Source organism: Natator depressus, chromosome 10 (assembly GCF_965152275.1).
Source record: "Natator depressus isolate rNatDep1 chromosome 10, rNatDep2.hap1, whole genome shotgun sequence".
Classification (NCBI taxonomy): domain Eukaryota; kingdom Metazoa; phylum Chordata; order Testudines; family Cheloniidae; genus Natator; species Natator depressus.
In genome coordinates this window covers 41250598-41275851 of record NC_134243.1, presented here as the reverse complement: position 1 = coordinate 41275851, position 25254 = coordinate 41250598, and the positions used below count along the sequence as shown (strand labels likewise).

Genomic DNA, 25254 nt, shown 5'->3' with positions numbered 1-25254 from the left:
AATACATCCCAGAATGACGTTCACTTTTTTTGCAACAGTGTTACACTGGTGACTCATATTTAGCTTTTGGTACACTATAACCCCCAGATCCCTTTCAGCAGTATTCCTTCTTAGCCAGTCATTTCCCATTTTGTATGTGTGCAACTGATTGTTCCTTCCTAAATGGAGTACTTTGCATTTGTCCTTATTGAATTTCATCCTGTTTACTTCAGACCATTTCTCCAGTTTGTCCAGATTATTTTGAATTTTAATCCTATCCTCCAAAGCACTTGCAACCCCTCCCAGCCTGGTATCGTCCGCAAACTTTATAAGTGTACTCTCTGTGCCATTATCTAAATCATTGATGAAGATATTGAACAGTACCAGACCCAGAACCAATCCCTGCGGGACCTCACTCATTATGCCCTTCCAGCATGACTATGAACCACTGATAACTACATTCTGGGAATGATTTTCCAACCAGTTATGCACCCACCTTATAGTAGCTCCATCTAGGTTGTATTTCCCTATTTTGTTTATGAGAAGGTCATGCGAGACAGTATCAAAAGCCTTACTAAAGTCAAGATATGCCACATCTACCACTTCCCCCCATCTACAAGGCTTGTTACCCTGTCAAAGAAAGCTATCAGGTTGGTTTGACACTATTTGTTCTTGACAAATCCATGCTGACTGTTATTTATCTCCTTATTATCTTCTAGGTGTTTGCAAATTGATTGCTTAATTAGTTGCTCCATTACCTTTCTGGGTACAGAAGTTAAGCTGACTAGTCTGTAATTCTACAGGTTGTCCTTATTTCCCTTTTTATAGATGGTCACTATATTTGCCCTTTTCCAGTCTTCTGCAATGTCTCCTGTCTTCCATAACTTTTCATAGATAATTGCTAATCACTCAGATATCTCCTCAGTCAGCTCCTTGAGTATTCTAGGATGCATTTCTTCAGGCCCTGGTGATCTGAAGACCTCTAACTTGTCTAAGTAATTTTTGACTTGTTCTTTCCCTATTTTAGACTCTGATCCTACCTCACTTTCGCTGGCATTCACTATGTTAGAGGTCCAATTGCCACCAACCTTATTGGTGAAAACTGAAACAAATAAGTCATTAAGCACCTCTGCCATTTCCACATTTTCTGTTATTGTCTTCCCCTTCTCCCTCCCCCCCCGCCCCCCCCAACGGGCCTACTCTGTCCTTCGTCTTCCTCTTTCTTCTAATGTATTTGTAGAATGTTTTCTTGTGTCCTTTAATGTCCCTAGCTAGTTTGATCTTGTTTTGTGCCTTGGCTTTTCTAATTTTGTCCCTACATACTTGTGTTATTTGTTTATATTCATCCTTTGTAATTTGACCGAGTTTCCACTTTTTGTATGACTTTTTTTTCAGTTTTAGATCATTGAAGATCTCCTGGTTAAGCCAGGGTGGTCTCTTGCCATACTGCCTATCTTTTCTCCCTCGTAGTTGAGGTCGTTAACCAGAGGGAGACCCGGGGCTATGCCCAAGAATAAAGACTCAAAAAGACTGGATCTGTTTGGTTGAAAAATTTATCCATCTTCCAACCTTCAGTTGAGAATGGCCAACTACCAAGCCACCCTTGGCTGCTATGACTACAATATGTGGCAGTCTATGGCCAATTTTGAGGTTTCGCTGCCCGAAGGGTCCAGGAAGGAATTGTGGGCGATCCTCAAAGAGGACATGGCTGCAGCGAGAATGGCCCTCCAAGCAGCCTCAGATGCAGCAGACTCTGTGGCTCGCGCCATGGCCTCCGCCATCTCCATTTGAAGGTCTTCCTGGTTGCTCCTCTTGGGTCTGTCAACGGAGGCTCAGCAATCGATGCAGAACCTCCCCTTCGATGGCCAGGGCCTGTTTGCAGAGCAGATAGACAGTAAACTGCGTGGCCTTAAGGACTCCCGCACTATCCTGAAAACTCTGGGGCAGTACGTTCCCGATCCAGCCTGTAAGTAGTTCAAACTGCAGCAATCTCAGAGCCAAGGGAGTCAACCCCGCCAGGAGCCCCCCCATAAGAAAAGCGTACCCCGGATCCGTCTGTCCCACTGTTCTCCAACTACCAGTTTGCGGTCCTCCTATTCGGCGACAGCACCCAGAGTGTTTACCAAGTGCTGCCGGTGGATGTCTGCTTACCTCAAGCATCGGGGTATCCAGATCTACCTGTACCTTGACACCTGGCTAGTCAAGGGCAACTCCAGCTCTCAGGTCCAGGAGAATGTTGCGGTGCTGCAAGCCACATGTGTCATTCCCTAGGCCTACTGGTGAATGACAAAAAGTCTATGTTAGTTCCAGTGCAAAGGATAGAGTTAATTGGAGTGGTGCTCGACTCAACCTGCGCCAGAGTGTTCCTGCCGCCTGACATTGACAGACCTCATCACGGAAGTCTCCGCATTCCCCCTGTCTGCAGCCAGGTCACATGGCAGCGTGCACATACATTGTCCGCCATTCCAGACTCCAGATGTGGTCCCTACAGCAATGGCTCGCGATGGTCTATTCCCAGTCCAGAGATCACCTGGACAATGTTGTTACCATTACCCTGGCAGTACTCGCGTCACTGTGATGGTGGACCTATCATACACGGTCCCAGAGGAGGTTCCATTCGACACCCCCCCATCACTCTATCGAGTTGGTTTCGGACACCTCGGACTTCGGCTGGGGCACACACCTCGGCGACCTCCACACCCAGGGTATGTGGTCCCTGGAGGAGATGACGTGACACATACACATCAAAGAACTCAGGGCGGTCCGCTTGGCATACGGAGTCTTCCTACATCATCTGTCAGGAAAGGTGGTGAGAGTCCTGATGGACAACACGGCCTCGATGTTCTACATCAACAGGCAAAGGGGGGGGAGAGCACATTCTTCAACTCTCTGCCAAGAGGCACTCCATCTCTGGGACTTCTGCATCAGCCACAAAGTCCATCTGGAAGCTTGTCATCTCCCTGGCATCAAGAATACACTAACAGATCACCTCAGCAAGTACTTCTCCTCTCACCACGAGTGTTCACTCCACCTGGAGGTAGCCTGTATGATATTCCAGAGGTGGGGAACTCCCCAAGTAGACATGTTTGCCACCAGGCTAAACAGGAAATGCCACCAGTCTTGTTCACGGCAAGGCCTGGGCAAGGACTCTCTCTCTGATGCCTTCCTTCTGTTGTGATCAGGGAACCTGATGTATGTATTCCCTCTAATTCCTCTCATCAACAGGGTCCTAGCAAAGATCAAGAGAGACAAGGCACAGATTATCATGATCACCCCAGTGTGGCCTCGCCAGCACTGGTTCAGCATGCTCATGAACGTGGCAGCGGCCCCTCCCTGGCCCCTGCCCAACCATCCAGACCTGCTGTCACAGGACCATGGTCGGCTCCTGCACCCCAGCATCATGTCCCTCTTCCTCTCAGCATGGGTGCTGCGTGGCTGAACCCGGAGGAGCGGATCTGCTCGCATGAGGTCCAACAGGTCCTCCTGGGAAGCAGGAAGCCCTCAACCAGACTGACTTACCTGGCCAAGTGGATGAGGTTTTCCCACTGGGCGTCTGAGCGTGGCATCTCTCCCTTGCGCACTTCCATACAGTCTATCTTAGACTACCTGCTTCGTCTGAGGAACCAGGGCCTGTCACTCTCTTCTATTAGAGTGCATCTTGTGGCCATTTCCACTTTTCACCACCGATCCAAGGCTAGATGGTGTTTTCTCATGACATGATTGTCAGATTCTTGAGAATCCTCGAGAGACTCTTCCTGCAGGTACAGACCCCTGTCCCACAACTTGGTCCTCTCCAGGCTCACAGGCCTGGCCTTTGAGCTGCTGAGCTCCTGCTCCTTTTCCCACCTGTCAGGGAAGGTCACTTTCCTGGTGGCAGTGACATCGGCGAGGCAAGTCTCTGAAATTAAAGCCTTGACCTCAGAATCGCCGTACACGATATTCCACAAAAACAAGGTCCAGCTGAGGCGTCTGGACGTCTGAAGGGCACCGGCTTTGTACCAAGAGCATACCAAGCCTTTCTGTAAGTTGACTCAGTTCTTCATCAGCAGAGCAGATAGGATGAAGGGCCTTCTGGTATCCTCACAGAGGATTTCCAACTGGATCACCTCTTGCAGAGATGTTACAGTCTGGTGGGGGTCCCACTGCCGCCAATTTTCAGAGCCCACTCGACTAGAGCTCAGGCATCCTCGGCAGCTTTCCTGGCGCACATCCCTATCCAGGAGATCTGTAGAGGCACAACGTGGTCCTCTGTCCGCACGCTCACGGCGCATTATGCCATCACTCAGCAGGCCAGAGACGACGCTGGGTTCGGCAGAGCTGTGTTGCAATCTACACATCTGTGAACTCCTACCCACCTCCATGGGTACCTCTTGGGAGTCACCTAATATGGAATGGACATGAGCAAGCACTCAAAGAAGAAAAGACCGTTATTTTTTCCGTAACTGGTGTTCTTCAAGATGTTGCTCATGTCCATTCTATAATCTGCCCTCCTTCCCCACTGTCAGAGTTTCCGGCAAGAAGGAACTGAGGTTGGGGGGACCTGGTGGCGCCCCTAATACCGCACCATGCGGGCGCCACTCCAGAGAGCACCAGAGCCAATGCCTTATGGATACTGCTAAGGGAAAAACTTCCGGCACCAGTGCATGTGGCGAGCACACACACCTAATATGGAATGGACATGAACAACGCATCTCGAAGAACACCAGTTACGGGAAAGGTAACTGTCATTTTTCCTGGTGCCTCCCAATTCTCCAGTACCTACCATACAGGGTGGACAATGATCCTCATCACCATTACCCACCCCACCTTTGGATTATGTTGAGGGGAATTCCTCTGATTCTCAGATTTCTGTCCATGAATTTCCCATCTACCATGGAAGGGACTATTCACCTGTCACCTACCCTGGAAGCTTTACTCTTAGAATTTCCCCTATCTCAAGCCCTGCCTGACTGTTATGAGCAGCAGTGGATGCTGGCTCCCACAGTGGCCTTTTTGGGATCCATGGGCTGTTTATCTCCAACAGTTCTCAACAGCTCCTAATTTCTCCCATGGGGAACATAGAGAGAGATGTTTGCCTGATCCACCACTTCCTCCTTAACAGTCTGAACCTCTAAAGGAGACTTGCAAGGAGCAAGAGGCAAGAGCAGACGAGGTGAGACCTCAGATTGAATATTTCATCATTGTCTCCAGTTAAGGCTGTAATGCCTCCACCACTGCCTTTGGCTGATGATTTCAAGGAATTTCAGGAGCTCATGAAGAGAATTGCTGACTTTCTCCATATCCCATTAGACTAGAGGATGTCCAGGAGTCACAACATAAACTTTTGGACATCCTGTATGCAATAGTTTCTGGATGAGTGGCTTGACCCATGAATGAGGATTCTGCTAAAACCATCTGGCAGACTGGTTATAGCACCACTTACTTGTAAACGGACAGACAAAAAGTATTATGTTCCAGCAAAAAACTCAGAATTTTAATTTTCCCATCCTTCACCAAAGTCTTTAGTTGTGGAGGCTGTTAACAAACATAGCAGACAACACCATGAAAAGTCTACAACTTTATGATAGGGACCAAAAACAACTCTCTCTCTTCAGTCACAAGGTAATCTTCAGCAACCCTGCAATTCAGGATTGCAAATTACCAAACTCTGATGTCATAGAATCATAGAACTGTAGGGCTGGAAGGGACCTCAAGAAATCATCAATTCCAGCTGCTTGCGCTGGGGCGTAGCCAAGTAAATCTAGACCATCCCTGAAGGTATTTCTTCAACCCATTTTTAAAAACCTCCAATGACGGGGATTCCACAACCTCCTTTGGAAGCCTATTCCAGAGCTTAACTACCCTTACAGTTATAAAGCTTTTCCTAATATCTAACCTAAATTTCCCTTTTTGCAGATTAAGCCCACTGCTGCTTGTCCTACCTTCTGTGGACATGGAGAACAATTGATCACAGTCTTCTTTATAACAGCCCGTAACATATTTGAAGACCGTTAAAAGGTCCCCTCTCAGTCTTCATTTCTCAAGACTAAACACAACCAGATTTTTTAAGCTTTCTTCATAGGTCAAGTTTTCTAAACCTTTTATCATTTTTGTTGCTCTCCTCTGGACTCTCTGTACAAGACCTCTCTTTTGACTTAAACTCTTTTCAGATTCCACCAATGAATCTCTTCTTACCTTGAAGAACTTGAGGGCCTTACAGACCTGCAAAGCAGAGGCAATTTAGTAGAACTCAAACCACACAGAGATCCTGACCAGTCTAGCTCTCTACCTGTCATAGATCTACAGAACCACCTAAATCTGTGACCAAGTGTTAATTTTCATGGTTTTGTAACGGCCCAGAATTTTCCCTCCTTGGGAATCTTCAGCTTCATCAGCCTAACCACCTCCCACCCTTTAGAGATTGATTTTCCCAGCTTTTGTCCTGGGGAACAGATTACATCTGACAATTGGGTCATGAAGGTTGTAAAATCAGGTTACTCTATCCATTTTAAACCCTCCCTCCCCCCAGCCAACCTCCTTCTCCGTCCCTTTTCAGGGACCCATCTCATGACCATTTATTGGGACAGGAAGTCATCTCTATTCTACACATAGGGGCCATAGATACAGCTCTAGTCCACTACAGGAGAAGGGATTATATTCCAAGTATTTTCTGGTCCCTAAAAATAACACAGGATGGAGACCAATACCAGATTTCAGAGTTCTAAACATCTTTGTGATATCACATAAATTTAGAATGGTGACTCTCACAGCTATAATTCCTCATTAGATTCCAGAGATTGGTTTGTGGCCCTTGATCTTCAGCATACGTTTTTTCACATTGCATTTCACCCCCTCACAAGGGGTTTCTTTGTTTTATAGTCAAAAAGACTCAAAAAGATTGGGTCTGTTTGGGCGAAAAATTTATCCGTCTTCCTGCCTTCAGTTGAGAGTGGCCAACTACCAAGCCCCCCTTGGTTGCTATGACTACAATATGTCATAGAATCATAGAATCATAGAATATCAGGGTTGGAAGGGACCCCAGAAGGTCATCTAGTCCAACCCCCTGCTCGAAGCAGGACCAATTCCCAGTTAAATCATCCCAGCCAGGGCTTTGTCAAGCCTGACCTTAAAAACCTCTAAGGAAGGAGATTCTACCACCTCCCTAGGTAACGCATTCCAGTGTTTCACCACCCTCTTAGTGAAAAAGTTTTTCCTAATATCCAATCTAAACCTCCCCCATTGCCACTTGAGACCATTACTCCTCGTTCTGTCATCTGCTACCATTGAGAACAGTCTAGAGCCATCCTCTTTGGAACCCCCTTTCAGGTAGTTGAAAGCAGCTATCAAATCCCCCCTCATTCTTCTCTTCTGCAGACTAAACAATCCCAGCTCCCTCAGCCTCTCTTCATAAGTCATGTGCTCTAGACCCCTAATCATTTTTGTTGCCCTTCGCTGGACTGTCTCCAATTTATCCACATCCTTCTTGTAGTGTGGGGCCCAAAACTGGACACAGTACTCCAGATGAGGCCTCACCAGTGTCGAATAGAGGGGAACGATCACATCCCTCGATCTGCTCGCTATGCCCCTACTTATACATCCCAAAATGCCATTGGCCTTCTTGGCAACAAGGGCACACTGTTGACTCATATCCAGCTTCTCGTCCACTGTCACCCCTAGGTCCTTTTCCGCAGAACTGCTGCCTAGCCATTCGGTCCCTAGTCTGTAGCGGTGCATTGGATTCTTCCATCCTAAGTGCAGGACCCTGCACTTATCCTTATTGAACCTCATCAGATTTCTTTTGGCCCAATCCTCCAATTTGTCTAGGTCCTTCTGTATCCTATCCCTCCCCTCCAGCGTATCTACCACTCCTCCCAGTTTAGTATCATCTGCAAATTTGCTGAGAGTGCAATCCACACCATCCTCCAGATCATTTATGAAGATATTGAACAAAACCGGCCCCAGGACCGACCCCTGGGGCACTCCACTTGACACCGGCTGCCAACTAGACATGGAGCCATTGATCACTACCTGTTGAGCCCGACAATCTAGCCAGCTTTCTACCCACCTTATAGTGCATTCATCTAGCCCATACTTCCTTAACTTGCTGACAAGAATACTGTGGGAGTATGTGGCAGTCTATGGCCAATTTTGAGGTCTCGCTGCCTGAAGGGTCCAGGAATGAATTGTGGGCGATCCTCGAAGAGGACATGGCTGCAGCGAGAGTGGCCCTCCAAGCAGCCTCAGACACAGAAGACTCTGTGGTTCGCACCATGGCCTCCGCCATCTCCATGTGAAGGTCTGCTTCCTGGCTGCTGCTCTTGGGTCTGTCAACGGCGGCTCAGCAATCGATGTAGAACCTCCCCTTCAATGGCCAGGATCACTTCCAGTATCGATTGCTTCCATTCAGCCTCTTCTCTGCACCAAGCGTGTTCTCAGAAGTTATATCAGTGGTAGCCGCTCACCTATGACAGCTAGGTGTTTTCATTTTCCCTTACCTCGATAATTGGCTTCTTAAGTACTGATTGTACAACAAAATTCTTTCTGCAGTACGGATAACCATGTCTCTATTCTACAGGTTAGGTCTTCAACTCAACACGGAAAAATCCATTCTGACCTCAGTATAGCAGATACATTTCATAGGGGTGTCTCTGGATGCTGTAACAGCCAGGGCTTACCTACCTGTTGACAGGTTTATGACCCTAACAAACCCCATCTCCAGGTTTCAAATAAGCCTGCAGGCATCGAAAAGAAGTTGTCTTCAACTGCTATGACTTGTACTTTTGTAAAGCAATGTGCCCGGTATATAGCCGGTATATGTGCCCAGAAAATAGCTGGTATATAGCCAATCACACCCTCATCTCAACCTGTTACCTTCCAGGCATACAAAACACAATGTCTGACAATCTGAACAGGCACTCACTAGATTCCGAGTGGGACTCAGACTCTCAAATTCTCAAACATATTCTTCTCACTTGGGGGCTTCCAGATGTGGACTTTGCCATCACTACCAACAGGAAGTGCAAGAAATTCTGCTTGAGATATGGACTGGGTCCCAATCCCTAGGAGACACCTTCCTAATTTTTTGGACAAGGGGTCTTCTTACAGTATACGCCCCAAAACCATTGATCCTCAGTGTGTTGAACAAGATTAAACACGACTAAGTCAGAATCATTCTAGTTGTACCAACTTGGCAAAGACACGTGTGGTATCCTTACCTGATTCGCCTCATTTCTTGTCCACCATTGAGACTTCCAACTGTTTTGATTCCAGTCAGACTTTTCATCTCAACTTGAGAATGCTTCAGCTCAGAGCTTGGCTCCCTGATGGTTCTTGGGGCTGGAGATTTCAGCAGAAGTACAACAGGTATTGTTAAAGAGCAGGAAGATATCTACCTGAAACACTTAACATTGAAAATGGAAGAGATTCCACCACTGGTGTGCCCAGGGGCAGTTTTGCTCTCTGCTGTTCTCAATTATCTGTCGGAATTAAAAAAGATAAGTGTTTCTCTGAGTTCCATCAAGTTTCACTTGGTGGCTATCACAGCCTTTCATTCACTGGTAGAGGGATTCTTACTGTTTGCCTACCCCACAACGGCAAGATTCATCAAGGGATTGATTAATCTCTTCCTGCAAATTAAAGGGCCCACCCTTAAACTTGGTTCTTAATTCCCTTATGAAACCTCCCTTTGAGACACTGTGTGTCCTCTATTTTAGCTATCAATGAAAGTGGCTTTTTGGTGGCTATCACTTCTGCCAGGAGAGTTGGAGAAATGGGAACTTCAATGGCAGATGCTCCTTTTACATTTTTCTTCAAGGATAAAATTTGAATTGCAGCCACATCCTAAGTTTCTTCCTAAAGTATCTTCTGAATTTCATATTAACCAGGTTATTTATCTTCCAGTTTTTATCCCAGAGCCACACCAGACCAGAGAGGAAACTATCCTCCATACCTTGGATGTTAAAAGGGTGTTTGACTTCTATCTGGACAGACCTCAACTGTTTAGAAAGTCTCCCAGACTGTTTCTTTTGTGGACAGATCCAAAGGATCCACAGTTTTCACCCAAAAACTGTCGAGATGAATCTCGGGGTATATTATCTCTTGTTATGAGGCTGCCAGCATTCAGTATCCTCCTTGAGTTCTGCCCCATTCAACAAAGTCCTAGTCTACCTCTATGGGAATATTGAAAGATGTTACAGTTGTTGAAATCTGTAGAGCTACAAGCTGTATCTCTGTACATACTTTCTCTAAACATTATGCCTTGGTTCATGCCTCCAGTTCAGAGGTTTTGGTTGGCATTGCAATTATATCTTCAGTGTTAGATCCAGCTCTGAAGCTCCTTCCTCCTTCTGATGATATTGCTTGGGAATCACATGAAGTGGAGCACCCATAGGGGCACTACTAGAAGAAGAGGTTACTCACTTTGTGCAGTAACTGGAGTTCTTTGAGATGCGTGTCCCTATGTGTGCTCCACTGTCAGCCCTCTGCTTCAGAGTCTTGTCTTGCAGGACTTCACCATAGAGAAGGAACCAAGGGTCATTCACCCATACAGTTCTGTATATCCTCAACACAGGGCATGAGGCTATCTGGAGTATGTGCACAGGCCAAATGGGCACTGCTACCGAAAAACCCTGATCAAAGGCACATGGGCCGTGTGTACACCTTAAGTGGAGCTCCAGAAGGGGGACACATCTCAAAGAACTCCATCTCTGCTCAAGAGAAGGCCAAGGCTAGGCATAGGAGGGGAATTCCAGATGAAGGCTGGCGTTTATTGACAGAACTGTGTGGTAAAGGAACACAGCACCTGCCTGACCTAAGCTCAGACTTCCTTGAGCAATCAGTTTACATATACCTCAGCTGGAGTACTGTGTGCAATATTGGTTGCCAATATATAGAAGGAATGTAGAGAATCTGGAAAGGATCCAGAGGAGAGTGACAAAGATGATCAAAGGGATGGAACACAAGCCATATGAGCAAAGGCCAAAGAAACTGAGTATGTTTAGTTTGGAAAAGAGAAGGTTAAGGGGGGGACAATATAGCGGTCTTCAAATACTTGAAAGGCTGCCATTAAAAAGGTGGAGAAAAGTTGGTTTCTCTTGCCACAGAGGGCAGGACAGGAGGCAATGGGTTCAAACTACAGCATAGCAGATTTAGATTTAATCTTAGGAAAAAATTCCTAACTGTAAGCACAGTAGGACAATGGAACAGATGCCTCGGGAGATCGTGGAAGCGCCTTCGCTGGAGGGTTTCAAAAGGAGGCTGGGTTGCCATCTGTCCTGGATGGTTCAGGCACAATAAATCCTGCATCTTGGCAGAGGGTTAGACTAGATGTCCCTTGCGGTCCCTTCTAGCCCTGTGCTTCTTTAATTCTATGGTCTACATATCCAAGTAATCGCACCCATACTTGAGTATTTTTGAGAAAGGTGGTTGTGGCCAGTTCTTTACATCTCAACTTTCAACCTTCTGGTGCTTTGTTTAATTACATAAAAATACATAATTTTGAACTCTGACATTCCCTGGCCTCCATTTTCTTTTTCCAACTAGTCTGATGACATCAATAGCTCTGTTTCGGAATTTCTTAGCTTGCTCTTTCTTTCTATGCTCAGAGGTTTTTACAAGATTATAATTCTTAGAATGATAAATTGGGTTGTTGGTTTCTTTTTAACTACTCAGTGCAATGTTCCTTGATTTCTTCCTGTTTTACATACATTGGGGAAAGAGTGAAGAAAGACAGTCAAGATTTTACACTAATCATCTGTGCTCTGAATAGTTACTTAAAAATTAGGTAAGCTGTTAAATATAGATGCCTTATGAGGAACCTGTAGTCATTTGAGTCTGATTCTGAAAGCTCTCCTCCATCCCGTGTAGGAAGGGTGTCAGGTGCAGTAAGGATGATGAAGGATTTAGATTTATATGATTTTTTGATGAATTCAGATGCCAAAAACCTATTCCCCCATTCCCTTGTACTCTTTTGATATTGAAAGCAGTCTTTTCCAAAACAAAATGCATTCCTTTAGTATGGAACAAGAGTAGCCTATAGATAAAGGCATGTAGGATCCAATTCTACAGTATGCTGAGCATCTCCTGCCTGGTGCTAAGTGCCCTCCACTCTCACTGAATTCAGTGCATGTAGAGGGTGCTCAGCAGTGTGCATGATCAGGCCCGTAACATGGTATAGGTAATTAACTGTTACCTAAATTGGCTGTTACCACTCAAGAAAGAGATCTTGGAGTCATTGAGGCTAGTTTCTCTGAAAACATCCACTCAATGTGCAGCGGCAGTCAGAAAAGCGAACAGAATGTTGAGAATCGTTAAGAAAGGGATAGATAATAGTACAGAAAATATCATATTTCCTCTATATAAATCCATGGTACACCCATATCTTGAATATTGCGTGCAGGTGTGGTTGCCCCATCTCAAAAAAGCTATATTGGAATTGGAAAAGGTTCAGAAAAGGGCAGCAAAAATTATTAGGGTTATGGAATGGCTTCCATATAAGGAGAGATTAATAAGACTGGGACTTTTCAGCTTGGAAAAGAGACGACTAACGGGGGATATGATAGAGATCTATAAAATCATGACTGGTGTGGAGAAAGTAAATAAGGAAGTGTTATTTACTGCTTATCATAACATAAGAACTAGGGGTCACCAAATGAAATTAATAGGCAGCAGGTTTAAAACAAACAAAAGGAAGTATTTCTTCACACAACACACAGTCAACCTGTGGAACTCTTTACCAGAGGATGTTGTAAAGGCCAAGACTATAACAGCGTTCAAAAAAGAACTAAATAAATTCATGGAGGATAGGTCCATCAATGGCTATTAGCCAGGATGGTCAGGGATGGTGTTCCTAGCCTCTGTTTGCCAGAGGTTGGGAATGGGCAACAGGGGATGGATCACTTGTTCATTCCCTCTGGGGCACCTGACAGTTGGCCACTGTCAGAAGACAGGATACTGGGCTAGATGGACCTTTGGTCTCACCCAGTATGGCCGTTCTTATGTTCTTAATGGAAGGATTTGGTCTCATACTGTAGCAGTAAGTATTCCAGGGAGTTGGCAGTATCCAGTTCACGATGCTGACAGAAATAAATGTGTGTGGCATTATTTTTGCAAGGAACATTGAATCTTTTGAGAGATCAGACTTACTGTTCACTTGACTGGCATACATTGTGTTCTTTTTAATGAGAGACCTCATTGCCCAGAAATGTGAGCTGTGAGCAGCATGTGTCTGTGATGAAGTAAGAATCTACCACTAATACAGCTGTCTTGGTGGCAGGTTAACATGATGTACTGAATGTCAAGGAGATATGTGATCTCATCTGGTTCCTCAAGAGCATCTTGAAGATTTTCCTTATGACTTTTCTTTTGGCTTAGATGTCTGTTTTATTAAACAACAGTTACGAGAGCCTCCAGCAACCAGGATCTGAGTTTGTAGACAATTAAAAATTTAATTAGGGTAAGACTCAGTCACGTTTGTGTTCAGATACTCTCTCTGGTGAGACTGACACTGCAGCGATATCAGCTGCATTGGCTGCAGATAGCATTCTGACCCGGAGCTTCAAGCTTCCCCCAGAGAGGGCAGAAGAAATGGTTTATCTTTTGGTATTTCATTGAAAGAATCCATCCTTATATTTTCAAAAAGGACACCCTGTCCACACTGAGAAGAAACCGCAACTAAAATGTATCCTCACAGTGCAGGCAGCTTCTCTCAGGAAAGCATCTCAAAGCCTGTATGGCAAGAGCCTTGCTCTTCTTAGAGCAGAGGTCTTCCATTTGTGGGGGGTGTGCCCCGGGGGCGCAGAGTAACATTTTGGGGGGGCGGGGCGCGGCTGGGGCCTATACCAGCCCCCACAGGGGGCAGGGAGGGAGCCACTGCCCAACTCTGCTCCTGTCCCTGGCCCCGGCTGATGGCCCCACACCCAAGGATCTGCTCCCGGCTGCGGCTACCAGCTCCGCACCCAGGGTCCTAGCTGTCCATCCCGCACCCAGGGCTCTGTGCCTGGCCGCATCTGCAGGCCTTCACCCCTGGCCGAGGGGCTGCTCCCGCCCCTAGCTGTGGCCCCAGCCTAAGCCCTCTTACCCCTATCTGTGTCCCATCCTCCTAGAGCCACGGCCCTGCTCCCAGGTCTGTGGGGAGGGGGAAACGGACAGGGATAAGGGTGGGGTGCGAGGTAAGACGTTTGGGGACCACTGTCTTAGACGGCCTCTGTACATTCCCATTTCTGGGATGGTGCCTGTAAGAGGGTGGCCCCACCTGGAGCACACACTTTTGGTAGGCCCCAGCATGATAGGCGCATCTGCCTCAGTTTCCCCTTTCAGAATTACCAGTAACTCCACTTCAGGCCCTCTCGCTTAAATAACAACACTCCTGGGGGCCGGTTTGCTATAAATACATTGTGCAAAGGTCCAACCACATAGTTCAGTGTATGACCCCAGTGCAAGTAGTCATTAAAACCCCAAGATGCTCTCCCCCATCCCATGCACTGGGACCTTCAGTCACATCCAGACTCTTTGTGAGTCCTCTTCTGTCCCGCTAACAGGACAGCCACCCCAACTCTTCCAGCTGGAGTGCAACCCTGCTCTTCTCAGAACATCCCTCACTGTTCCTCTGTGTCCAGCTCTCGGGCATGCAGGTAGCAGCAGGAAAGCTTCTCTGCTGCTCACCCCTTCTGCTCTCTGTGGCCCTCTGCTTCAGCTCTCCAGCATAGAGCCAGCAGGCACCTCCCTCTGCTGCTCCCTGGCCTTCAGCCTCTTTGGCCCTAGCTCTCTGGCTTGGGGTGCCAACCAGCAAACCTCTCTCGCTGCTCTCATATCTTCAGTCTTCTCCCAGGAACCTCCTACAGTTTCCTGGCTCTGGCAGCTCTCGCCACCCTCTTTTCTAACTGACTCAGTCTGTGTTCTAAGGCAGCCTTCACTTGCTGGGTCTCTCTTCCCTCTCGGTCCCAGATGCCCTCTTTTAAGCCCAGTATGAGTGGGCTCAGGAGACACAGGTGCACTGGCCCTGTGTCCTCTTAAAGGGTTATTGTCACCCTGTGACCACGACCGGTGCTTTGGCTCCTGGAACCCTCTTGAAAGCCCAAAGACACTGGATAAGCACCCCATTGATTCATCAAACATCAGATGCCAGAGATGATATAACTGTCTGAGTTCCTTCTACCACCACACTGCGTGTTGAGCATCCCTTGGAGTGTCTCGGTCTGTGTCTGCAGGTCTCTTCCTTGGGCTCTTTTTCTGTTAATTTTTAAATACAGTTAGATAGAGATCAGTCAATAATTAGGGTAATTGGATGGCATTACTCGAGCTGGGGGAAATCTAGAGTAAAAAATGTGGTTCTAGAAGCTGCTGTCTGTTTGGTTTAGTGAAAGGTGGGGAAGGGGGGATTGCCTAAGCTGATGGAACCTGGCACCATCTCAAGGGGCTTTGAAGGTGTTTTTTCACAGGAACCACTTTCATCAACTCGGATAATATAGAACAGCTGAGGGGCTACTGCCCAGGCTCTAGCCTTCTCCCAGCATTGTCGCTCACAAAACCAGTCTCATCAAGTTGTTGGCAGCTGCAGTTGTATTAGCGGCCTCAGGCATGTCCGATGGCAGCTGCTCTTAGCTCCTCTGGTGCTGGCTACTGCAAAACAAAAATTTTAAAGGGTCCTCAGATGCACAGAACCATTGTTATCAGTTTGTGCCCCTTTTCCTGTCCTTCTGGGGACTGTTTATCTAATTTCATCACACTGTAGTTTTGAGTCTTCAAAATTAGCCCCTGCACCATGCTCTTTGTTAGCTGCTTGTTCATTTAAGGTGTTGGTTTTAAATCACAAACCTGCAGATGGTTTAGGGTCTGGGAATCTGACAAATCTGCATTCAAACTGGAGTCCAATTCATTTAAACATGTGATGGGCATTAGCAGGGTGTTCTCTGGGATTGTCCCTCAACATGGAACTCATTCTTGGTTACCAGTTCCAATTGGTTAACTCTCCAGAAACACTGCAAATCCATTTTTCCCCTCAGACATTTGGGAAGGGAGTGCAATGGAAAGTGTAGGGCTTTTGATGTTAATTGACAGCTGTTTATTTATGTACCCCATCTGTTATCTTATAATGCATCATTTTTGAGATGTGTATTTGTAATCATTGTGAAAGCACCCAGAGTTGTCGATGGGAGTTTTTTTTCTACAAGTTGAAATAGCTACAATTTATAGTGATAGTTTGTGCTTCCCAATTTGATGACATGATAGATGCCCCATGGTTTTTGTGACTGCTATAATCTCAGCCAGGTAAGATCTCCCTTTTACTGCAGATCTCTGAATACACTGCCTCCACAAATTCACACCCTCCCCACCTCAGAGACTGTTATCCAAACAGGTGAATAGGAATGGAGGGAGCAGGGGTTTCATTCTTTTTAAGCAAACTTTGTGTACAAACTTGCATGCAGTGAGGCAGGAGGCCCTAGCTGTACCAACTACTTTAAAAGATTCTGGATTCACATGGTGTGTGACTTCTAACAGGGGAGTTTTAGAGGCAATAGGTCTGGGCAACTTCATGTTTGGGTAAGTAACCGACTGCAGTTTTCTTATTCTTTAACTATGGTGCTAGCAATGAGGCCTAACCTTCAGCATATCCCTCCAACTTTCTTTTGGGCCATTTCTTGAGTAATCTAGTGTTTGAGTTTAGCATAAGAACCAAATCCTGTGTAAGACAGCCCTCCAAATTCTGGAATGTAGTGTGAACTTGCAGTTGTAGAAACCCTTGCTTTGCTGTTAATGTCACTGCCACAAGTTGAGGAGAATGTAAGATATACAAATGCTGCCCTCTTGAGAAATTCAAGTATTCATACCACTCAGGCAGAAAGAAAAGTGTGGAGACAAAAAAAGGCCTCCAATTTGAATGTATTGGATGAGAATTCTGCTGATTCTGAGAAGAAGGCATGAGTAAATCTTTTGCGTCTCATCCTGTGCGTCTCACCATCTGTCTAGCATTATTTAATTAACCAAAGGTACTGTAATACTTGTTCATGCTTGTTGGAAAATTAAATTCTCTCAGACTGAAATGGTTTTCACAGTTTGAGTTCACATTTCCATTCCCCTTATTAGGTGTGAAGTTTACATCCTAGAGTCATACAGGAAAGCTCTAAAAGGAGCTGATCCTCATGTTCTCAAGAGGCCTCTCGGTGAAAGCAGGTGACCAGGTGGTGTGTTCTTTCAGCGTAAGAAAAATGATGAGAAGACTGATGTCGGGGGGGTGTTTGTTTTTTTATAGTAGGGGGTAGAGCGGGCATTTGATGTTAAAATAAGTCCACTTGATTCCCTTCTGAATCTGATGAATGGCTGGCTACCTTGTACTGTGCCTTTGAGGGAGAAGGGAGGGGTGCAGTGCATTTCTGTATGTGTGCATGCTTGTCAGTATGTTAAGCATTTTTTCTGTCTTGTGTCCATTCACAGCTGTGATTAGCGCTCATCCCATCCATTCACTCGATAACCCTCACCATCATTTCCACTCCGGCAGCCTCGCTTCTCCAACTCGCAGCTATCACCATCATCAGGTCAACCCTTGGCCGATTGGCACGTCCATGTCCAATTCAGACAGGGCCAATTCCACAGGTGAGAGATGAATGACCAGGTAGCATTCATTTGAAAGGGAACTATTCACAAAATGTGGAAAGCAAAGTTCCAAGGAAAACCCTCAAGTCATCTTTAGTAGTTTGCTCTGATCAGTCCCCATTGCTCTTATGGTCTCCTTAGAAGTGAGAAAATAACATACCCTGTGCCTACTGATATTTTTTCTTTTCCATATGTCAGACAATGAGTCTCCTTGTTTTGACTGAAACTAAAATGAACATGTTTGGGTTTTTTGCATGGCAGCTGCAGCTTAACTTGCACCACACCTCATCACAGTGAGCAGTGTGCTTTGTATAACCAATTCAGCACTGAGAGCCCATCTCTGGGAATAGTGTTTGCTAGTTCATTCCTACTGAAGACCCAGAAATGGAACAGAAGAGTTATCAGCTTTATTTTTATTTCTCAGTAATGCAGTGATGAATTAAGAATGAACAAAATCCCCTTTGTACTTATGAAGATTTTGCCCCAATTATCTGAATTTTGCTTGGGTCAAATGTTGAGCCTGAGATATCGGATAGTGTCCTTTTTTAGCACCTATAGAATCTAAACCCTGTTTACATTTAATTTGTGCACACTTAGAACATTAATAACTTCTCTGATTGGTTGTGTTAAAACAACAAGAAAAATCTTGATCTTTCCTACATAATGTTTTTAAGCTTCAGGCACAGTGGTGTGTAAGTACAAGTCTTGCAGTATTCCTATTAAAGCAGCCAGTGTTATGAGAAATATCTAGGCAACATTGCTGTGTATGCTGTAGGAATCACAAATAGTTAAACTTCTTAGGATACAATGAATGCAATGCCTCCAGTCCAGGGGTGGGCAAGCATTTTGGCCCAAGGGCCATATTGGGGTTGAAAAACTGTATGGAAGGCTGGGTAGGGAAGGCTGTGTCTCCACAAACAGCCTGGCCTCCGCCCCCTATCTGCCCCCCTCAGATCCCCCAACCCATCCAACCCCCCCTGCTCCTTGTCTCCTGACCGCCCCCTCCCGGGACCCCCTGCCCCTAACCGTGCCCCCCCCCGGGACCCCACCCCCTATCCAACCCCCGCGTCCCCTGACTTCTCCGACCCCTATCCACATCCCTGCCCTGTGACAGCCCCCCCACCCATCTAACCCCCCCCACCCCCTATCCAACCCCCCCTCCTCCCTGTCTCCTGACAGCCCCCCCGCCCCCCGAGCCTCTGCCCCATCCAACCACCCCCTGCCTATTCTCCACCCTGGGACCTCCTGCCCCTTATCCAACCCCCCACCCCCCCCCCCGCCCCCTTACCATGCCACTCAGAGCAGCAAGACAGGCTTACTGGAAAACCTGGCAGGTAGGCGGGCGCAAGCTGCACTGCCCCCGTGGCTGAGGGGAAGAAGGGACAGCGGGGGAGGGGCCGGGGCTAACCTCCCTGGCGGGGAGCTCAGGGGCTGTGCAGGACGGTCCCGCAGGCTGGATGTAGCCCACGAGCTGTAGTTTGCCCACTTCTGCTTTAGTCTGTTGTTAGGTTCTGAATCCTATTAAGGTATCATGGCAACAATGATGCTTGTACTGTTGTTTTCTGAGACTTGGAATGTCTCAGTTTATAGGCAAAGCTTCAAATACCTCATGAAGTTGCTAATATGCAGATGAAGGATTGTGTTGTAGTAGAAGGTATTGCTTGTTTCTTTTTTGTACTATTCAGATGATTATGGGAGTAGCAGCTCTTGCAGCCAAGATATTTTCTTGTGCACAGAGTAGGTCAGATAGAGATGCCATAAAAATACCAGATTCCCTTTCATTGCCCTGCCTTCATGATCCTGCAGAAGATTTTGGTTTCATCTATGTATCGCAATGATTGGTGATACATAAACAGGTAGATATTTCTAGTAGTTATAAAGTTGTGGAATATTCTAGTCTCAAATTAGAATTAAGATGTGCATCACATGCTGTTTATTTCTTAAACAAAAGCTGATGATGATGCAGAATTTCATGCTGACTTTATGATGCACCATATTGATTGCTTAGGTATTGGGCTGATAATGCTTTCCCTTTGGAGCTGTATACTAAAATGAACTCTTCTTTAATAGTCGACTGACCACCACTTGGCATATTATATCTTGATTGCTACATCCTATTTAGGCACAGTAACCTAGAAAAAAAGACAGGGAAGAATTGAAGTGCACATAGGTAACATTAGGATGAGTGTGGAGAAGAAGTCATTTATGGTTATGCAATGTGGAAATGTGAATGGGATACGCATTTTTAGATATTAAGGTTTGAGACACACTGTTGTTAGACCAGTATCATAGACCAAATCTATATATGAATTAGCGGTGATTTTGTTTTTCCCCTTGTGTTTCTTATTTGCCTGAAAATAAGCTGCAGAAACCTTGTAGGACAGCAAAACATCTGGTCAGCTGTGGCCTCCTTTTGTGCTGAAGCTTGCATTGTCATGGGATGGCTGGTTTTTTTGGTTTGGGGTTTTTTTTGTTTTTTGTTTTGTCTTGTGAAATTTTTATGGACTTACTTCTTAAAACAGGGCAGTTACATAGTATTGGATGTTAAGTGCTCAGGGGATTGTTGATGCGTGAATCAGTTCCCTAGCTTTAACCAGGATCTTCAGGAAAAGCGCTTGGTAGAGACTCCTGCTTTGGTCCCATGTGGCTATTGGGACACTGCAAAAGGAAATATTTAATAGCCTAGCTGAAAAGAGGGAAAACTTCCATGGAAGAAAATAAGACCCATTTTTACTTTCCCGTTGTAGAATCTGTTCGAAATACACCAAGCACAGACACCATGCCGGCTTCCTCATCTCAGACATGTTGTGCTGACCATCAAGATCCAGAAAGTGCCACAGCATCTTATCTGGCCAACGCGCAGGAGGAGGATTCAGGTCAAAGTCTCCCTACTGCCCACGTCCGTCCCTCTCACCCTCTGAAGAGCTTTGCAGTGCCAGCAGTTCCACCCACAGGTTCCACATATGACCCTGCATTGCCAAGCACACCATTATTGACGCAGCAAGGTGAGCAGGGTGGGGTGGAAGGATAAATGACATGGTATAGGTCTGAGAATCACAGTGCATATCCTGCACGTGGAGGAGGATAGAGTGACAAATAGTGGACTTGTCAGCGGAGATAGATGAGGGAGGGAGAGGAAAATGAGGAGTTGCTTTTGTGTTAAGGAAAAGTTAGCACATGTGACTCCATTTTGGTTTGGGGCCCACCATTGTCTAAAAGCAAGCACATCATGTGCCAGGAGGAGTCATTTGGGAAAGATTACACCTGACAGCCAAGGAGAGATGTTAGAGAGGCAGTAAGAGTTCAGACTGGGCTGAATTTCATACATTTAGTTTTCAAGGACAGCAATAAACTTCATCTTCAAGTATTTGGATAATCCAAAGGGATGTTCAACTCCAGCGTTCGTTAATTTGAAGCATTAGTTCTAACGCACTGGAAAAGAAGTTTTATTCTGATAGAACCCTTTTGATCTGGCCAATTCAAGAGCATTCTCTGCACTGTGGCAATGCTTCTGACATTCCCATAAGCACCTTCTCCGTCTGGACAGGGAAATTATGGCTGAGAGTCTAAATTCCCTGTAAATTGCACGGCCGCGCAGTAGCCTATTTAGCGCCACACAGGCGCTCGGAGAATCCCCACCTAGCCCGGCCCCCAACCTGCCATCGGAGGGGTGTCCCTCCCCTGGCCCCAACTCAGCCTGCAGCCCGGACCTTCCACAGCTGGGGCGGCGTGGCCGGATTGGCTGGGGCGGCGCAGCCCGGGCTGGCCCCAGAGCGGCCTGGACCCAGGCGTGGCCAGGGCAACCCTCCCCCGGCCTGGACTTGCTGTGATTGGGGGAGGGGCACCTATCCTGCAGCCCCAGCCCCAGAGTTCCTGAGGCAGATAGAGGCACCTCTCCACCCCAGCCCAGATGCTGCTGTGGGGAGAGAGCGCTGAGGGGAGTCTTCTCTCCCCGCTGTAGCCCCAGAGCACCCTCCTGCACCCCAAACCCCTCACCCCCAGCCCTACCCCGGAGCCCGCACCCCCAGCCAGAGCCCTCACCCCCTGCACTCAACACACTGCCCCAGCCCTGAGCCCCTCATCCCTGGGCCAACCCCAGAGCCCACACCCCCAGCCGGAGCCCTCACACACTGAACCCTCTGCCCCAGCCCTGAGCCCCTCATCCTTGGCCCAACCCCAGAGCCCACACCCCTGTACCCTAGCCCTCTGCAGCAGCCCTGAGCCCCCTCCCACACTCCGAACCTCTTGGCCCCACCCCCACCACATGCATTTTGTTATGTGCACCAATATGAAGGTGATGTGTCACACATCACCTCCATATTGGTGCACATAACAAAATTCATTCCACACATGGGTGGGAAAAATTAGAGGGAACACTGCTAAGGGTATGTAACATTTTTGCTTTAAGCTTCTAACCATCCAGTTCACTCGGTGAAGACTGCGTCGATCGGGACTTTAGGGAGAACTCGACCGCCTATGCCAGTGGTAGTGCCCAGCGCCCCTGATGTGCAGGAGACCACCAGGATGCTTGAGGACTCAGAAAGTGTAAGTGTATTTACAGCTTTCTTGGCAGCACTTACCACAGCATGACAAACCTCCCTGGATGCCTGCAGAGAGCATTATAGTAATGCTAACCATAAGGGAGACGATTTCAAAGGCATAAAGGACAGTTAGGCACCCAGGTCAGGCACTCAGGTGTAAGAACTTATATAGACTAGACTAGAACTCCCATTGACAGTCAGTGGGGGTTGGGCTCTGAACTGTTTTTTATGCCTTTGAAAGTCTCACCCAGGGCAAACTCCTTTTATATTTTGTGGTGAAGTTAAGGACTTAGTACTTAAGTTTAAGGCCTAATAGTTAGAGCCAAGCTTATGGTAATGCTCTGTCAGTATACTTCTGCCTCAATGTGCACTACTCCCTTTGTTCCACTCCAGGAGCCTTCCTGAGCAGGGATTGACAATTTTACCAAATTCAGCAGAACCTCAAGTTAACAAACCTCTCAGTTACATGAACATGCGATAACGTTGTTCCCTTCCAGCACAGTTAGCTGAGGACGAGGAGCTGTCCAAGCCTCTGGCTTTTCCCTAACCTGTCTTGATGAAAAGAGGAGCAGGGTAAAGAGGAGCTATGTTAGACTTCTGCACTGGACTGTATGTGCCAAAGAATTACTGACTAGAGAGGGAAGCCCCAGCAGGCATTGTTGATTTCCTGGAAAGTCACTGCTGCTTCACATGCTATGACCTTGCCCAAGTTGGCATTTGATTTCCCTACAGTTGTTGTGAAAGAAGGCTGTGCCTGGATTTAACTGTTACTAGAAATCCCATGCAGCACAACCGTGTTACATCCCAAGGATGAAGAGTGGGGGTGACAAAAGGGGATAGTTGAGGATTAAAGTCAAAACACTTAAACCTGTGACCCCAAATCCTTATTTAGGCTCCTGAATGAGTGGCTTGATTTTCAAAGGTGTTGAGCAACCCTTGCTCCCATTGAAGGCTGTGGGAGCTACAAACCGCTCAGCATCTTTTTTTTTTTTTTTTTTTTTTTTTTGGTAAGTAAGCAGTCTAACTAGGCAGCCAGCTTTCAAAATGACAGCTAAAAATCCTTTGTAACTGACGCTACCATAGCACTGCTTCAAATCATTATCTTTGATGTACTTAGTGTTGTGGGTGCAGAAAATGTTTAATTTGAAATTTCTGTTTTTCTTCTCTTTTTCCACTTTCTCTGTGTGTTTTCTCTATCACACTGTATTTGTCAATAATTCACCCTTTTTGGTTTGATTTCTGTATGTTTTGTTGTGGTTTTGTTTGCATGCCCAATTCTGGTGCACCCTTTGCCCATCAGTTTCTTACTCCTTTCATCACTTTTGCAAAATTTCAGAATTTGAAAAATGGTTGGTGGTTTCAATTTGTGCAGTCACATAACCATCAAAACTTGGCTTTGCCTATACATGATTTATAGTCCTATTGTGTACCAGAGTCATTGATCATGCTTCCTCCCACTCTTCCTTAAAGAGCACAGCTCATCTAGTCCAGTAACCCTCTTAAATCTCCTGCAGAACTATGAACCGGATGAGCTGACCAAAGAGATGGCCCACCTGGAAGGACTAATGAAGGACCTTAATGCCATCACTACAGCATGAACACCTTCACCAGGACATGACTCCAAATCCAGTTTTACAAGTCTTGGAACTCAGCCTTGGAACACAAGGAATTGTACAGAGAAAGAGAGGGACAGCACACGAGAGCAGACGTAGAAAGCAAACAAACCAACTGGTGCATTAATGCTAATGCTGGTTAAAAAGGATGACTTTTCTCCTCCTCGTCCTGAAACAAAGTCATTGCCAAGTTGAAGTCTTGTTTGACTGCTGAAACCATGCAGGATGGGACACATCAGGTGAAATCTAGTGTCCAGGCAAGAAGAAAAAAAAAAATCAAATGGACTTCACATTCTTTTTCTGGTCAGGTTTTGTCTCAGTGGTGTGATTGCCCTGCCTTTTCAGTGTTGGACATTCGCATTTATGTACAATTTTATTTGTGTGTTTTTATTTTATTTTATCTTTTTTTATAAAAAGGAAAAAAATTGTGTAATCTGAAAAAAAAAGAAAAGCGTTGTTGTTTTCCACAGCCTAGGCTGACGTTTGACTGCTTGTTCTATTGTGTATGGAAATTCATTGCCAGTGTGGGGTATTCTGTTTTGTTTTTGTTTTTGTTTTTATTCTGCATATTCTGCACATCCCCTTCCAGCAGTTAATCCATGGCCATTTGGGATGCTGCATTGCTATTTGTAAGCTCTTTTATTATTTTTATATTATAATTATTAAAAGCCTGACTTTCTCCTCTCATCACTGTGAGATTACAAATCTGTTTGAATTGAAATGTAACATTGAAAGACTTGTTTGTTGCTTTTTGTGCAGTTTCAATACTTTGATGGGGGAAAAGTAAATGGGGAAGGGGGAGGGGAGCCAGGGGCTAATGGGAGGTTTCCTTATTGTTGTTTTCCAGTCTTCATATGTTCACTAAAAGACTGAAGAAAATGAAAGCATCTTCTGTTATGTCCTTTCTTGTAACTTAATTGTATCTCTGCTTATTAAATTGCAGTGGGAGTGTCATTTAGAACCATTTTTTAAAAGTTCCTCTTATACAGTAGGATTCGTATGTACAGATGACATCACAGTTTATTTTGGCAACAGTGCTTGGATTTATTGTTAGCTATAATTTTAAAGATCCTACAGATCTTAAAATGTTTAAGCGCAAATTGAGCATTATTTCAGCTCTTAGAACATACAGCAGTCAGCAGTGCACAGTTTGCACAACGCTTCTCCGCTGCTATGGTACTTAAATCTGGGGTTTAAGTGCTGGCATATCCTGAAGCAGAGAAAGGTGGAGCTCTTATAATCCAATAGGATAGCAGGCCTTTGGAAACAATCAAACCCCACCCATAGGATCTTTTAACTAGATTAACCTCCACCCACCCACCCCCGGCTCTTTCAGCTAGATCAACCCTAGTGTAGTTTTGCTGTCCCCGGCCATTTAAACAGTGCTTTGAAAAGAATCTTAAATGTTCAACTGCAGTCAAGGCAAAATGTATTTTTCTACATGTTTAAAACCCGTTGAAAAATCAGTGTTAATGACTCAGGTGCTGTTCACACATCTCTCTGCGCGGGGGAGGGAAGTTAAAAGGGAATTCCTGCATGAGGAGAAGGGGTGG

At 46.0% G+C, this 25254-nt stretch overlaps 1 protein-coding gene across 9 annotated transcripts in view; it reads left to right on the top strand.

Moving 5' to 3' along the window:
- Window positions 1-24393, top strand: part of NEO1 (neogenin 1) — a 520914-nt gene extending 496521 nt beyond the window's left edge. For 4 of the 9 annotated variants that reach the window (XM_074965873.1, XM_074965872.1, XM_074965870.1 and 1 more), the window contains 4 exons: window positions 17389-17547; window positions 20295-20552; window positions 21956-22092; window positions 23603-24392. In XM_074965873.1, coding sequence (XP_074821974.1) covers window positions 17389-17547; window positions 20295-20552; window positions 21956-22092; window positions 23603-23686 — 638 coding nt within the window. In that variant the 3' untranslated portion in view covers window positions 23687-24392. Of the gene's footprint in view, window positions 1-17388; window positions 17548-20294; window positions 20553-21955; window positions 22093-23602 lie in introns of all 9 variants that reach the window. The other 5 variants (XM_074965871.1, XM_074965869.1, XM_074965867.1 and 2 more) reach the window with 3 other exon arrangements.
- Window positions 24394-25254: the final 861 nt, after the last annotated feature.